A 17,969-nucleotide genomic window follows, 5' to 3' on the forward strand; every position below is an offset into this window, starting at 1 on the left:
ATGCAGTGGATGGTAAACCCTATTAAATTATTGATGTTATTATTGAAGAAGATGGATACCTGTTTCAAGTCTCTCTAGTAAGGAGAAAAGACTCATTGTTCAACCCACGGCTTAGTGAGTTTCTGAATAATAGGACTTTACTATATATGTATATGGGTGTTATTGTTTCTACTAGGTCAGTCTCTGCTTGTTGACAACAAAACAAAAACAAAACAAAGACATATCCCTTAACATTAGTAGGTACAACTATTTCATATTCTATTATTAGCATGCTATGAGTCTAATGCATAATTAGGTATAAGAACTAATGATACTTTGCTCACATACTTTGTATTAAAATCTCTTAAAAACATGTAAAATGTCTGTTCAGTGTTTACCTTTTCATTTGCTTTTATAATTACTTGGTAGGAGGAATGTTTGAAAAAATCCATACCTGATGGTTCACGCCTATAATCCTAGCACTTTGGGAGGCCAAAGCAGGCAGATCACCTGAGGTCAGGAGTTCAAGACCAGCCTGGCCAACATAGTGAAACCCTGTCTCTACTAAAAATACAAAAATTAGCCGGGTATGGTTGCACGTGCCTGTAATCCCATCTACTGGGGAGGCTGAAGGAGGAGAATTGCTGGAACCTGGGAGGTGAAGGCTGCATTGAGCAGAGATCGCACCACTGCACTCCAGCCTGGGCAACAGAGAAAGACTCCGTCTCAAAAAAAAAGAAAAAATACATACCAAAATCTCAGAAATTATCTCTGAGAATTGAGATTATGGGAAATTTTCCTATTTTTATATTATCTGTTTTGGCATTATTTAAATTTTCTACAATGAGCAAGTTTTGGTTTTGTAATTAGAAAAAACAAGTAAATCACAATCTTTAACAATAACTTCAAATTTTACATTACATAAATCTCATTAGAAGCATATGCATAATAAATCAGAAAATTTAGATTTGTTTTGCCTCAAGATAAAATAGCAGTTCTTAGCATTAGAAGATGAAGTCTGTTCAGATGTGCAGAATATTATCTAATATCTAGTCTTCAATGAGTACTGAGGGAATGACAACATCTTACCAGAATGCCACGTAGTATTGAGTCATAAAATGCCTTTAATTTAAAATCACCTCAAAAGTATTCTCAAACCTTTGGCACAGAGAATGCTATGATCCCATGAGGGAAATGTCCTAATCCTTCAACACAAGGACTCCGGGTCATGTTCTTCATTTAAGCCTGCATCACCTCTTAATCTTGACAGCAAAATCCTCACCAAAATTTTGGCAAGCACACCAGGAATGATGCTGCCAAACAGGCATCAGTCTGGCTTCCTCTCTGCTAAAACATGAGGCCATTGAAAGTTTCTTGATGCAAATCACAAACAGGTTTCCTCAGAATGTGGTTCTTTTGTTTATGAGCAGAAAGAAGAAAAATTACCCTAAAGTTACATCTACCTCCTCAGCATTACTATATCATACCTGTTAGCAAACTACAGGCATTGGGTTGAATCTTCCCCCTGCACCCCATCCCTCCTTTGGTAAGTCCCACAAACTAAGAATCATCTTTTAAATTGCTGCATAAAATTTTAATTCCAATGTTCGTAAACAAAACTTTAATGGGAACAGAGCCTACTCATTCATTTATGCATTGCCCATGACTGCCTTGCTGCTACACTAGAGACTGGATGACTTTCTGCAGGAGTAGTAGTAATAATGTCTCCCAAGTCCACCCAGAACCTCAGAATGTGACCTTATCGGGAAATAAGATCTTTGCAGATGTAATTAAGTTTCGATGAAGCCATACTGGATTAGAGTGGGTCCTAAATCCAATCACTGGTGTCCTCATACAAAAACACAGATATACAGTGGGAAGAAAGCCATGCTGTAATGAGGCTGAAATTGGAGTGAGGCATCTACTAGTCAAGGATTGCCAGCAACCAGTAGAAGCTAGAAAACAGGCATGGCCAGCCTGGGCAACTTAGCAAGACCCTGTCTCTACAAAAAATAAAAAAAAATTAACCAGGCATGGTGGTGCACACCTATAGTGCTAGCTACTTAAGAGGCTAAGGCCTGAGGATCACCTGGACTCAGGAGGTCAGGCCTTGCAGTGAGCCACGATCATGCCACTGCACTCCAGCCTAAGTGACAGCATGAGACTCTGTCTCAAAAAAAAAAAAAAAAAGGCATGGAATGTGTTCTCTCTCAGAGCCTCCAGACCTGCAAGGGTATACATTTCTGTTATTGTAAGCTACATAGTTTGTGGCATTTTGTTACAGCAGCCTAGAAAACTAATTCATTCCCCAAGTCTGAAATACCTGACACTTTACCCAAAACTGTTGCTGACCCCTGGTATAGAGCCCTGGTATAGAGGATTGCATACTGGAAGAAAACTCACACAGAGTTGAGTTACCCTAGGTCAACTAAACCAGGGCAATGCTGGGCCTGGTAAGGTATAAAAGCATTAAGAGACCATAGGGGAATTATAGGAGAGGGCAGTTCTTACCACACATGCTCTCATTTAATTTACAGTTTTTCTAGGCCAGGCATGGTGGCTCACTCCTGTAATCCCAGCACTTTGGGAGGCCAAGATGGAAGAATCATTTAAGCCCAAGAGTTCGAGACCAGCCAGTCTGGGCAATATAGTTAAACCCTGTCTCTAATATACATATATATATATGTATGCACACACATACACACACACACACGCACACACACACACATATATATACCAGGCCTAATGGCATGGTCCTATAAATCCAGCTACTCAGGAGGCTGAGATGGGAGGATTGCTTGAGCCCAGGTGGACCAAGCCTGCAGTGAGCTGTGATCATGCCACTGGACTCCAGCCTGGGTGACAGAGCAAGACCCTGTCTCTAAAACAAAACAAAACAACAACAACAACAACAACAAAAAACCTTACAGTTTTTCTAAAACTTATAGAAATGCAAAATGCTGAACACCTATTTTAGTGTCAATCACACATTATTATGTTGCATTGCATGAATTTCAGCAATGGCACTTCAACTTATAAAGAAGTTCAGGAGCACCCCACTGATCTATTTTCCATAAGTGCAATAGACAGTCAGTGTATTTGAGACCAGTGATAAAGAGGGAACTGAGGAGGGATTAGCTGACTCTCAGTAAGGAATGATCCAAAATAGCTAAGTCTGAACCTGGTGCAAGAAGAATGCCACCTCTTTCCAGGCTCTAGGAAGAACTGTTACCATCACTACAGTCTAACAGCAGTACTTTAAATATCTTTAAACTCAGAGGCGCTCAAAAATACATGCTGATTGATTAATTAAACACTTATTTCTATTAATTGGTAAGATTTAAAGAAAAGTCAGGTTTTTGGTGAATTTCTGTTATATGTACATGATAAATAAATAAAATAATATATATATTTATATATAACATAGAAATTCACCAAAACATATTTTTTTTGAGAGATAGAGTCTCCCTCTATCTCTCAGGCTGGAGTACAGTGGAACGATCTCAATCTCAGCTCACTGTAACCTCCGCCTCCCAGATTCAAGCAATTCTCATGCCACAGCCCCCAGAGTAACTGGGATTACAGGTGTGCTCCACCGCACCCGGCTGATTTTTGTATTTTTAGTAGAGATGGGGTTTTGCCATGTTGCCCAGGCTGGTCTTGAACTCCTGACCTCAAGTGATCTGCCCACCTTGCCATCCCAAAGTGCTGGGATTAATGGCATGAGCCACCTCACCTGGTCCTGAATTTCTATCATATTTGATTGTAAGAGTCTTTATTGCTGGTGCTCCACTGGAAATAAAAACACAAACGAAGAAATTGAAATGCCTCTTTCTCAATAACCACTTAATTTTAATTTATTTGACTCAAGACTAGATTTTTATTCTCTTGGCCTAATTATTCAAGTAAAAAAGATGAAACATATCCAGTAAGAGAAGGATAAAACGTAAGGTATAATTTTAATACAAAAATACCCAGGATGCTGGTTATGGAAAACTGGGAAGGAATTCTGTGTCCAGGATACCAAACAGCACAAAAGGAAAAACATTTCTCTTAAGAACCAAATTATGACTTGCCTTGCATGCCAAAGAACTTCAAAGACTTTGCTGATCCCTATGTCAACCACCATGATTTTTCAAGTGAAGCTGAAGGTTGAAATTTGGTTTGATGAGCCCCTTGCTTCTTCTTGGCTAAGAAAGAAACAAGACTGCCAACCAGGCAAGTTACACTCTGCAAAGCTCCTTTCCAAATGTTTTTCAGTAGAGCAGATTCATGTCAGCCAAGGAAGCATCAATGCCTCGGTGAAAAGCTGAGGCACCATCTTCCTAACACAGCTACCTCCAGCCCCTGTGGCTGAGCACTAGATCCCAGTGGCTCTCATTCCAGGTGTGGCTGCCTTGTGCAAGAACGATGACAGGAGGCCTGTCTGATAGAACTTGCAGGTTTCACATGGGCAACACTGAGAATGAGACACAAATAATAAAGATATTGAAGTTTACATGTAATGGTGTAAAATATTTTCATTTTTAAAATGAAGACATTTTATTTTAAAAAATAATAAATTTTCTGTTAAGAGGACCCGGATTGAGGACAACAAACAAAGAACAGTCATGGTATTTGATGTACTGGATCACTATCAGCACTATGTCTTCCCAGGACTCTTCACCAGAAGGGAGCAACAAACACTAAAAGTAGAAGGCAAAGATATTCTGTGAGACCTCTGTAAATAGTAACATAAAGATTTTACTAACATGTAAGACCTACTCAAGTCCTACTCTTCACTTGTGGGAGACTCCACAGCTGGCATCTGCATACCAATGGATGTCAAAGAGGGTTCATATCCAACTGGCTCATTATCAAGTCAGGAGTCTACCATGAAAACAAGAGTGTCAGAATCCTCAGCTTTTATACTGCTTCAACCAGGACACCTAGACCTTTTCAAGCATGGTTGACTTTCTCCACAAATGCAGGAAATTCAGCTACCTCCCGAATCAAGAAGAAAACTGTCTGTATTTTATTTTGTGTTCTTTACTTGTTCAACTGGCCTCCATACCATGAAACTTGGTTCCGCTCATCTTTGATCCTCTCAGTCAGTTCCTTTTCTAAATGTTTTCTATTTAAAACAAACCATGTTTTTATAATTTACCAAATCTATTTTTGACTGGATGAGCATTTAAGTGGACTGACTATGAATTTCAATTTCTCACTGTTATGTATTTGATCTGATCTCACAGGCATAACTAGCATCTTGTTTGAGGCACTGTGCTTAAGAATTGGGGAGAAAGATGCAGTTTAAATCTTTCAGGGTTCTCCTTGTGAAATGGAATCAGTCGGCACACCTACTAACTTTAAAGAAAGTGGCTGGAGACTTTTGCCTATTCAAGGGACAGAATGCATCAAGCTTCCTCCTGACAAGCCACCTGCAGAAACGGTTGTTAGGGTATACCATTAAGCCTGCATCTATACATTTTGTGCCTTTAGTTTAAGTTTTGTTAAAACATTCTGGTTTTATTTATTTCAAAATTTATTTATTGAAATCACTGATTTGCACTGGTATTAAAACACTTGATGATAGACTCACAATGTACCAATAATTGCTGAAACTACCATCATGTTTTCAACTGTTGACAGTGATCAAACAATTCTGTTTTGCAACTGCACTAAATAAAAGACAAAATGCAAAGTTTAATTATAATGAGATTGTTTTTTCAGTCTTTAATGAGATATACAACTTATGAATAAGATGACCTTTTAGAGCTTTATTTCATAGATAAAATTTGAGATTACTATTTAAGAAATTTTGCTTAGGTTTCATTTGTGTGAAGCCTTTAAAGAAATATTAGGTTAAAAACAGACTCCCTAAATTCCATCAACAGAAACATTACTTACTTTGAACATGAATAGAATTTGAGAAATGAACCTTACACATTTATTCCAATTTCTTATGAGTCTAAAATTTATGGGATTAGGCCTATATTTTCTTGACGCAGATTTGTTATTCAACATGAAGCTACATTCAAAGAGAGAGAGAGAGGTCAGGCGCGGTGGCTCAAGCCTGTAATCCTGTACTTTGGGAGGCCGAGGCAGGTGGATCTCCTGAGGTCAGGAGTTCCAGACCAGCCTGGCCAACATGGTGAAACCTCATCTCTACTAAATATACAAAAAACAGCCAGGTATGGTGGCAGGTGCCTGGAATCCCAGCTACTAGGGAGGCTGAGGGAGGAGAATTGCTTGAACCCCAGAGGCAGAGGTTGCAGTGAGCTTAGATGTCGTTATTGCACTCCATCCTGGGTGACACAGCAAGACCCTATCTCAAAATAAAATAAAATAAAATAAAAAATAAAAGAGAGAGAGAAAGATAGCAACAAGAATGGGTCAGTAGTAAAAGAATCTGCCTTATTGTGGGAGGAGTCCCAGTCAGAAGACTTGGTCTCTAATCTAAATTCTGTTATTAACTAGTTGCACTTGGGCAAATCACTTACTATTTCTGCCATCTGCTCCTGCATGTGGCACATATGTAGGTAACTTATTTAAAAACAACAGCAAGAAGATAAAATAATAGATTATCTAGGAATAATTTGCATAACACATAATGAAGACAACTCTAAACCTATATGTAAGGATGAAAAAAAGACCTGAATACCTGTATATATAATATTATACAGATATCACCTTTCTCACTCCCCAGCCATCTTGGCAGCTGCTCTTGATTGGGGCCATCCCAACCAAGGAGATGAAAAACTCACTGGAGTCAATTAATTCTCGGCTCCAACTCATGAAAAGCGGAAAGTACATGCTGGGGTACAAGCAGACTCTAAAGATGATCAGACAAGGCACAGCAAAATTGGTCATCCTTGCTTACAACTGCCCAGCTTTGAGGAAATCAGAAGTAGAGTACTATGCAATGTTGGCCAAAATTGGTGTCCATCACTACAGTGGCAATAGTATTGAACTGGGCACAGCATGTGGAAAATACTACAGAGTATGCACACTGGCGCTCACTGATCCAGGTGATTCTGCTATCATTAGAAGCATGCCAGAACAGACTGGTGGAAAGTAAACCATGCAAAATTTTCCTTTAATAAAACTTGCCAAGCTTGTTTTTTTTTTAAAAAAAAATACATTATAAAGATATCAATTTTATGCCAATTTATCAACTAAGTATAATCGCATCAAATACTCAGAGAAAAAATATGTTTAGAATTGAAAGTCTGATCCTAATTTTATCTGGAAGAGTAAATAAGTAAGAATGCTGACTTTTAAAGCAAAAGAAAAATAAAGATGATTTTCTATGCCAGATATCAAAATACATTACAAAATTATAGTAATTAAACAAAAATGTATTAGCATAGGACTAAAAAGATAGTTCAGTAAACAGAAGAGAGAATCCAGCAATAGACCCATGTTTTCATGGGAACTGTAGTGCATACTACTGTAGTGCATACTGATGAAAGAATTTCAAATCAATTGTGGTAGAACATAAGGGAAAAATAATCAAATGAGATTCCTACCTCACACCATACTTCAAAATAAATTCCCAATTTTTTTTTTTTTGAGACGGAGTCTTTTTTTATGGTTATTAACCACTTTTTTCTTTTATTATTATTATTATTATACTTTAAGTTTTAGGGTACATGTGCACAATGTGCAGGTTAGTTACATATGTATACATGTGCCATGCTGGTGTGCTGCATCCATTAACTCGCCATTTAGCATTAGGTATATCTCCTAATGCTATCCCTCCCCCCTCCCCCCACCCCACAACAGTCCCCAAAGTGTGATGTTCCCCTTCCTGTGACCATGTGTTCTCATTGTTCAATTCCCACCTATGAGTGAGAATATGCGGTGTTTGGTTTTTTGTCTTTGCGATAGTTTACTGAGAATGATGATTTCCAATTTCATCCATGTCCCTACAAAGGACATGAACTCATCATTTTTTATGGCTGCATAGTATTCCAGGGTGTATATGTGCCACATTTTCTTAATCCAGTCTATCATTGTTGGACATTTGGGTTGGTTCCAAGTCTTCGCTATTGTGAATAGTGCCGCAATAAACATATGTGTGCATGTGTCTTTATAGCAGCATGATTTATAGTCCTTTGGGTATATACCCAGTAATGGGATGGCTGGGTCAAATGGTATTTCTAGTTCTAGATCCCTGAGGAATCATCACACTGACTTCCACAATGGTTGAACTAGTTTACAGTCCCACCAACAGTGTAAAAGTGTTCCTATTTCTCCACATCCTCTCCGGCACCTGTTGTTTCCTGACTTTTTAATGATCGCCATTCTAACTGGTGTGAGATGGTCGCAACCTACTCATCTGACAAAGGGCTAATATCCAGAATCTACAATGAACTCTAACAAATTTACAAGAAAAAAACAAACAACCCCATCAAAAAGTGGGCAAAGGATATGAACAGACACTTCTCAAAAGAAGACATTTATGCAGCCAAAAGACACAAGAAAAAATGCTCACCATCACTGGCCATCAGAAAGATGGAGTCTTGCTCTGTTATCCAGGCTACAGTGCAGTGGCTCAATCTTGGCTCACTGCAACCTCCACCTCCAGAGTTCAAGCGGTTCTCCTGTCTCAACCCGTCGAGTAGTTGGGATTACAGGTGCATGCCAGCATGCCTGGCTAATTTTTGTACTTTTAGTAGAGGTGGAGTGTCACCATGTTGCCCCAGGCTGGTCTCGAACTCCTGACCTCAGGTGATCCACCTGCCTCGATTTTCCAAAGTGCTAAGATTATAGGCGTGAGCCACCACGCGCGGCCATAAATTCCAATTGAATTAATCATAAGATTAAGAATTTTAACAAATATGAGGAAAGCATAAGAATATGTATGTACCCCCCCCCCCTTTTTTTTTTTTTTTTTGGAGACAGTCTTGCTCTGTCACCCAGGTGCAATCTCTGCTCACTGCAACCTCTGCCTCCTTGGGTTCAAGCAATCCTCCCACCTCAACCTCCCAATTAATTGGGATTACAGGTGTGCACCACCACTCCCGGCTATTTATTTTTTGTGTTTTTAGTAGCGATGGGGTTTCACCATGTTGGCCAGGCTGGTCTCTAACTCCTGACCTCAAGTGATCTTCCCTCTTTGGCCTCCCAGCATGCTGGGACTACAGGCGTGTGCCACCTCGCCCAACCCAAATATGTATGTACTCTTAAGGAAATATCATTCCTAAACAAGATAGAAAACTTAGAAGCCTGCTCCTTTTGTAGCTCATGAGCGATGATGATTGGGTGTTCACATGCATCTGTGAAATGCACTACAATCTTGGCTCATTACCCATCTGACCTGAACTTGGGGAGGAAAAAAAAACTCAGAAGCCACAACGAACACAAGGAAACAATGGACAGATATAACTACATGATGCTTTAAATTTTTCTGCCCAGGAAAAGATCACATAAACCATGTTTAATAAAAGACAAAACAGACTGAAAGGAGATAGATGTAACATATAACAGAAAGGGATTAACCGCTATAACATGTAAAAACTGAAGAGTTCCTTCAATTAAATAATGAAAAGACAATCCAATATAACAAGGTAAAAGAATAAAAATGAACAAAAGAAAAAGAAAAAAGTGATCAATGAATATAAAGATCAGTAACTGTTTACTGATTTCCCACCGGATTAAAGAAAATTGAACAATTGATAGTATGTAGTTTTGGTAAGGGTATAAGGAAAAGGGCATTTTCATCATTATGCATCTGAATATAAACAACCATAGCATTTCTGTGGGTCAGTGTGGCAACATTCATCAATACGTTAAAGATTATGCGCTTTGATGGAACAATATTACTTCTAACAATCCATCCTACAAAAATACTTACACATGTGGACAAATATATATATGAATATTAATGATACAATAGAGAAAAATTTTAAACAACCTAAACATTCATCAATGAAAGAAATGACTAAGTAAGTTTTAATATTTCCATATGAACAATGAAACACTATATGGCTATTTAAAAGAATTAGGTTGTTTTATATATACTCCTAGGGGAATTCTTCAAGATATAAAGTTCAAAAAAGAAATCAGAAAGCAATCCAGATAGATTGCATACAATAATGTCATTCATCCCGTTTGTAAAACTCATGTATATATCTGTTCATGAGCAAGCATGGGAATAAAATAAAGCCTGGAAAGATATACTACAACTTGCTAACAGGAGGTAGAATTCTTAAAAAGGATCAATGAAAAGGAATTTACTTCAGTTATTTTATACACTCCTGTTCTATTTGAAAACGTTACAAGAATGCATTTTTTTCTCATTAAAATTTTTCATGGAAAAAATAGGAGTTAGCAAACTGTGCTATTAATGTTGTTCCTACCTTATCCAGAACTACTTGGTAATATAAAAAACAGCAGAATTACAAAGTCCAGAACTTTCTTTTGTTACATGTTCATTTTGCCTCCTTAATTTTTGTACTTATGTAAATAACTATAGCTTTTATAAAGCTCAGCTTCAAAGGTACTAAAAATTTTATCAAAGTTTTTTCTGTACCCCTTTTGAATATACACAAAGCCAACGTTTAAAGCTGGCTTCTTAATATAAGCATGATCTAAAAGTCCATAATTTTTCCCAGAGGACTGAATGCCTCCAGAGGACCTACCACTGTGGAAAAGATGCTGTGTCAAAATGATGCAGTGCAGCCATGCACTGGGCAGGACATCAACCTTGAAACGCATGATACTGGTGACCACATAATGAGAATTCCATTCAAATTTGACGGCTGATCTATGAAGTTCTAAGATTCTTGAGGGTTCTTTTAAACGCAGTTACCAGGCATCTGAAATCACTTCCTGCAACTTATCTGCAGTATAATCTAGAGAAAAATTTCCAGGCCTTGGTATCTATTTCATCATTCAAATGAAACTAATTCTCACCTGCCATTTATTATAAAGATTAAGTAAAACAAGGAATCCAAAAATGCTTTGGAAGTTATGAAGTTGCTGTAAAACATTGTTTTTACCAATATATGAACAGTTGATCTTCCACAAATCAATTTGATATTCCTACCCCCACCCTTAACATTCTATGGTCTGGAGTCAGATTTGTTATCATTTAATGAGAACTTCCTATATTCAGGTCTTCAGGAAAAGTCTCAAAACAGTTCTGGAAGGCAATGCTCCTATTACCCCCATATCTCAGATGAGGAAGAAGATTAGGTACCTAACCCCAAGTCACAAAGCCAGGAAATAGTAGAGCCTAAATTCAAAGCTGTTTATTTGATTCCAAAATTATTAACTGCTGCTCCTAACAGAGCACTGCCTCCCAGTATATTGTTTCATATCTTTTAATACCAATGAGGATAATAATTATTATGAGAATTATAATTGCTATAAATTATCTCTTTTCAACAATTTTTTCTTCAAAATTGGGAGAAAAGCAAGCCTGCAAAAATAAAATTTGCACAGGTATTAACAAAATATTGCCCAAAGAAATTCAGGGTGTAAATAAATTATTAATATGCTGCTGCTAACAAGATTGGTAATTAGCACTTAAGAAAAAACAGAGAGAGCAAGAGAACCCGAAGAAAGCTCGTTTATCTATCTAGACTTTCTGTGAGAAGGATGAGGTTTCTTTTGTTTTGTTGTTGTTGTTGTTGTTGTTGTTTTGAAATAGAGTCTGACTCTGTTGCCCAGGCTGGAGTGCAGTGGTGCAATCTTGGCTCACTGCAACCTCTGCAAGTGATTTTTGTGCTTCAGCTCCCCAAGTAGCTGGGATTACAGGCATGCGCCACCATGCCCGGATAATTTTTGTATTTTTAGTAGAGACAGAATTTCGCCATGTTGGTCAGGCTGGTCTCAAACTCACGACCTCAAGTGACCCTCCTGCCTTGGCCTCCCAAAGTGCTGGGATTACAGGCGTGAGCCACTGCACCAGGCTGGATGAGACTTTTTTTTTTAATCTAATGTAAATTTTTTCAAAGTGCTGCTTACCCCCAGATAAACAGCAAGGCTGGCTCTCCTAGCTAAGTGCAGATGAAATGTCCAATTACATTAAACAGCTCTGGCTTGTAAAATATTTGAGGAGAAGCCGAGACTAAGAAAAGATAGCTTAAGAAATGCAAAATGTGGGGACACAGCATTTGCTTAATCACGTAAAAGTCTAAACGTTAATTAAAATTGACATTAACTAAGAACTATAATCCCACCTCCCTCAAGAGAGAGGCTGGCTTACTGGAAGGAAAGGACAACTTGGAATCACCAATTCTCCTACAGGCCGTCTAGCGCTTTCAGTAATCCCTGGTCAGCGTCTCGGAATTCCTTTGGGAATTCTTCCCAAGGGAGGAGTCAAAAAATGGGTTCGTTGCAAATGCTTACTTTACAAGTGAGTACTTTATTACAGCTCTGCTGTTACAGGTTTTTCTTATTTTCCTTTCACTTTCAAATCTAGTCAGAGGGTTTCACCAAACCCATCTTATTCCAGGATGATAAGATAGAAAGGAAAACCAGCTTTTATTGAGGACCTGCTAAATGCTGGGGCCTGGGGTTACTAAATCTCAAAACTTTCATTACAGCTTCTGCCTATTTTCATCCAAATCGCACCAGAAAACTTCTTACAAGAACGCTTAAAGCGGTGGCTCATGCCTGTAATCCCAGCATATTGGGAGGCCAAAGCTGGCAAATCACTTGAGGCCAAGAGTTTAAGACCAGCCCGGCCAACATGGCAAAAACCCATCTCTACTAAAAAAAAAAAAAAATACAAAATTAGCCAGGTATGGTGGTGTCACCTGTAATCCCAGCTACTTGGGAGGCTGAGGCAGGAGGATCACTTGAACCTGGGAAGCGGAGGTTACAGTGAGATCTCCCCACTGCACTCCAGCCTGGGTGACAGAGCAAGACTCTGTCTCAAAAATAAATAAATAATTTTTTTTAAAAGAACACCTAAAACAACAACAATATCACCATACCTTACCTTTAGATATCTCTATTAAATCTTAGAACTAGAACTCTTTCTTTAAGATGAAACTTTTATCTACATTTTACAAAAGAAGAAACTTGGGCTTAGAGAACCTAAGTCAACTGCATTAGTTCACAACATAGCCACCAAATGTTTGAACCTGAAATTGAACCCATGTCCTCAAATAGTGTAGTCCTACTACACTGCAGCTCCTTCACCCCAGGGGAGCAAATTCCCCAAAGACAAGTACCGTATTATTTTAGCAACAGCCAAAAGCACAGTGAATAAAATTGTGTTTTGAAAGCTCTTTGAACACTGAAATGTTTAATGCACCTGGGCGGTGTTACTATTATTAAAGAATGATCAAAGTGGGTAACACAGTTTCCAGTAATAAAAGTGATCATAAAATATAATCATAAAGTATTGAAACAGTTTGTTATATGGCTTCTGGGGCCAGTCCCAAAGAGGAATGCCCCCTCTAAATTGATTTGAAGATTGGCATGGGTCTGACGGGTGTTCTGATAAAGTGATAATTACAAAGGATAGTTGCTTGCTCCCATGAGTTCTGATACAATGACAATGGAAATCAACATTCTCAACTTTATATTCTTGCCATGTTCATGCATATATATATATACACACATATATACACTGTGATAAGGAATTATATATATGTATTTATGTATAAAATGACATAAGCTGCATTTTAATATGTTTCATGAAATAGTCCTGAGGGGCTCATTAAGAATTTTAAAAGTTTTTAATAAAGCATTAAATAAAAAGATATGGACCAAACAATTTATCTAGATATTTGCCTACTTGATATCCAATAATTTTTTTTACAATTCTCCCCCGGTAAATTGAATGAATCTTTTGATTGTATTAATAAAATGAAGTTAAAATGAAAATCAAATTATTTTCAAAAAGTAGTGATGATGCCTAGACTATAATAATTCTTTATCCTGCTTGTTATTGGATATTTTCAAAACACCACAATTACAATAATATGGATTTTTTAAATGAAAAGTTGTAAAAAAAAAATTTTTTTTTTGGTCATTTGGTGAAAAGAATATAAAAGTAGATGCAGGGAAAATTACTACCCATTTTATTCAATTAATGGCCACTCTATAAGTATTCAGGACATTTAAAGCCACAGTAGAGGCTGGGCACAGTGGCTCACGTCTGTAAACCTAGCACTTTGGGAGGTCGGGGCGGGAGGATCACCTGAGGTCAGGAGTTTGAGACCAGCCTGGCCAACATGGTGAAGCCCTGTCTGTACTGAAAATACAAAAATTAGCCAGGCGTGGTGGTGCATGCCTGTAATCTCAGCTACTCAGGAGGCTGAGACAGAAGAATCGCTTGAGCCTGGGAGGCAGAGGTTGCAGTGAGCCAAGATTGCGCTGCTGCACTCCAGCCTGGGTGACTGAGACAAGAGTGTTAGAAAATAAAATGTTAAGAAATAAAATGTTAAGGACATGAAAAAATATTTTGATCAAGAAGGAAAACTGGTCTTGTCAACATAATCAGGAGGAAATATCTATTATTTATCAATTGTCATTTTCTCTTCTCTGCTTCTTAGGAGGACATTTTGCCCCTACTGATGCAACTGTTGCTATGGTTGAGTCAGACAAACATAAAAGACTGTGACAGGACCCTGAGAAGTTCAAAGACAAGGCTGTCTTATCAGTAAAAAGGGAGATCAGTTCACAACCTCCTTGAAATCTGCTTAGTTTTTAGGGAAGAAGGGAAAGAGGGAGAGACGCTGGTGGAAAACTGGCTTCCTAAATTTTTTTTAATTATAAAATATCTTGGAATTCTTCAGTCTTTTCTCTATAAAGTGTATTTATTGGGTCTATATTAAAAACTTGTAACTACTAGTTCTTTATTGGGAGGCAAATTAAAACAATTATAAGGAAGAGTTTAATAAATCATCATTCAGTGATCCAAACTGGTCCTCTCTCTAGAGATTATGGTGACAGATTATAAACAGCCTTGGAAGTCAGGCAGGGAGGGTTAGATCCCAGGCAACTAGAAGCCAATTTTTGATCAGAGATGTGACAAGAGAGATATTTGTGGCATTGAATGCCCTGGAGAGGGGAACGATGACCTAGGAGGTAATTCAGGCAGAAAATATCAAGAACTTTGACTTGAGTTTTAGTCCTTGGAAGGGAGAAAATACCAGAGATGTTTGAAAGCAAAATAAATCAACACAACTTGACAAGGATAATCCATGAGGTGTTCTGAGCTGATAACAAATTATACAGTGAGAATTCCAGTCTTCTCCTTGATACTCAATTATTTTTGTATTTAGTAAAGTCTAATCAATAGGAATTTTAGAGGAAAACGTAACATAATGTAATATGTGCCTGAGATGTGAAAGATGATGGAGGTGAAAAGAGGTTTATAAACTAAACAAATGGGCAAAACCTTCAGGGTTTGTTTTATTTTATTTTTGGTTTTACATTCTAATTGGTAGTGTAGTGTTTAGTCATGCTGAAACCTAAGGAGGCCTTATACCTGGTTCTATTCTTAGCCTGAAAAATGGAGAGAAATGAGTCCAAAATGTCTCCAAGAAAGCTGAAGAAATCAACAAGGGAGAAAGGAAGAGAAGGAAGGGAAGAAAAGGAAGGGAAGGAAATCATCAGCTTTCCTGGAGACATTTTGGACTCATTATAAAATATCTTGAGTGGAAAGTGTAAGACATGGTACACTAGATCACTCATAAGATGAGCTGGTTTAGATGGAAAAACAATAACCTGACTTTAAGAAAGTGGTGAGAAATATACAAGCAGCAATTACCAGATCAGTAAGGAGACAATGGAAAATACAGAGCTGGAATTTCAGTTAGCCATTAGGATAGGAAATTCTAATTGTTGTGTCATTGGCATAAAAGCAATATTTAAAGCAATGAGAAAAAATCCAAAGTCAATTGAAAACTTGCCTTAAGTATCTTTTCCTCAATACTGGAGACCAGTTGAGTGTGGTGATGCATGCCTGTTGACCCAGCTACTCAAGAAGATGAGTAGCTTGAGCCCGGGAGTTTGAGGCTGCAGTGAGCTATGATTAGGCCTGTGAATAGCCACTGCACTCCAGCTAGGCAACATCGCGAAAAGCCATCTAAAAAAATACATACACGCACACACACTGGAGAGGAAGGGGAGTGGAAGACATGTAGAAGAGGCAGAGACCTCAGGATAGGGCAGTGACAAAGTCCCTGTCTGTCCCAGCAGACCACAAGATACTGGCTGGTCTGGGTAGCTATAGTTGAGATTGGGAATTTTTTTGTTTTTAGATGAGGTCTCTCTCTGTCGCCCAGGCTGGAGTGCAGTGGTGTGATCTCCGCTCACTGCAACTTCCACCTCCCAGGTTCAAGCGATTCTCCTGCCTCAGCCTCCTGAATAGCTGGGATTATAGGCGCGTGCCACCACGCCTGGCTAATTTTTTTATTTTTAGTAGAGACAGGGTTTCACCATGTTGGTCAGGCTGGTCTCGAACTCCTTACCTCATGATGTGCCCACCTCGGCCTCCCAAAGTGCTGGGATTACAGGCGTGAGTCACCGCACCCAGCCTGTAGTTGGGATTTTAAGCAAATTATTTAACAGCCTTATAACTGGAAATTCACCTAATTGATCTAATTGATCTCTGAATTTACTGTGGGTATTAAACAAAACAATATATACAATAGTGATTGAAATTTTAAAACTGTCAAGTATTTACACCTACAATCAAAATGTAAATCAAATTCCAACTGCAGCCTTAATGGAAGAATGTCACATTTTCATCACTCCCTGCATTCTCGGCCATGAGTCCCCTCCATCCCAGGAATCCTTACAGTTTTCTCACATTGGCACTGTGAAGGGCTGTACCTTCTTATCTCTGATCTCATCTCTCAGCCGCATCTCACATCTGGATTCTCTTTCCAACTGTAACATTCTCTCCCTTTCTCTACACCCTATTTTACCTACATTCCAAAAAGCTTCACTCTGCTCTAAGCAACACTCACACTTTTGCCTCAGGAAAGGTAGAGGTAAGTTTTTGGCACAACTTAACCATTTATGTTTTTATTCAGTTGTCCAAAAATACGTTTTGTGATGACAATATTCTGGATAAAGTTACTAAGGTTGTTTCCAGATTCAAGAATCTGACCAGTCAGATTCTGTTTGTGTGTGTGTGTGTGTGTTTCTTTGAATGCTAATTCCCACCTTGCAGATGTAGCCCTAAATACTTCTCTTACAACAGATAAAGTCTAATATTTAATATATTTCAGACAATTTTTAGTGTATCTTGATCATTTTTGTAATCTTCACAAAAACTGGAAACATCCCATAAAATTCTTAACTTTATCTGAGACAGTATGATATAGTCAGGGAAACAGTGTCACAGCTTTGGAATCATCAAGAGCTGGACTGAGAACCCATTCCAGACCACTTATGAGCAGCATAAACTTGAGCATGTTATGTTATGCCTCAGGGATTTGATTTACAAAGAAAATGGGAGTAGTGGTTTCTATTTTATAAGATTGCTGCAGGGATTCAAATACTTAATGGAGGCAAATCACTGTACGCCAGTGCCTGGTATAAAGTAGGTACTTAATAAATATCTGCTGAGCAAATGAAGTCCTTCCCAGTCATCTCATCACAAAACCTAATAGAGTGTTGAAGGCACTGAAAAGTCCATTAGACTGGAGGGGCCCTTACTAAAGTTCTACTTTAGCAGTAGCTTAATAAAAACTTTCTATTTATTGACTGCAACAAGTTATTTCTAAGAGCTTAATACATCTTTTTTTAAAACTGCATTGTTATTTGGAATAAAGGTAAGTGTTTGATTTTATACTTTAATTTCTAGAACCATAGATTAGTTCAAATAGCTCATTTCAGCCACTGTTTAAGTCTCCTTTTTAATATCAGAAAGTATTTATGACTAAAGAAGCAATGAAAAATTACCCCTGGTATGGTCCCTATACTCATCATGCTGAAGATTCAACTTTTTTCTATGTGAATGTTTTACCTCCACTTCTGGTCCGCCAGTTAAGAACAATGAGAAAAGTGACTAGGTAACTCTATAAGAC

At 38.1% G+C, this 17,969-nt stretch overlaps 1 protein-coding gene and 1 pseudogene across 1 annotated transcript; both read left to right on the forward strand.

The window, feature by feature from the left end:
* The first annotated feature begins 6,712 nt into the window (after positions 1-6,712).
* On the forward strand, positions 6,713-7,039 carry LOC129038910 (large ribosomal subunit protein eL30-like). The gene has a single exon (XM_054492426.1). It carries the CDS (start codon positions 6,713-6,715, stop codon positions 7,037-7,039), a length of 327 nt encoding a protein of 108 aa, XP_054348401.1.
* Positions 7,040-9,195: 2,156 nt separating this feature from the next.
* Positions 9,196-9,284, forward strand: LOC129039812 (small nucleolar RNA U13; annotated as a pseudogene).
* Positions 9,285-17,969: the final 8,685 nt, after the last annotated feature.

Source organism: Pongo pygmaeus, chromosome 5 (genome assembly GCF_028885625.2).
Source record: "Pongo pygmaeus isolate AG05252 chromosome 5, NHGRI_mPonPyg2-v2.0_pri, whole genome shotgun sequence".
In the NCBI taxonomy this organism is placed as follows: domain Eukaryota; kingdom Metazoa; phylum Chordata; class Mammalia; order Primates; family Hominidae; genus Pongo; species Pongo pygmaeus.

Coding starts and splice junctions, on each gene's coding strand:
- LOC129038910 (XM_054492426.1), top strand. CDS start 6,713: ATGAAAAACTCACTGGAGTCAATTAATTCTCGGCTCCAACTCATGAAA.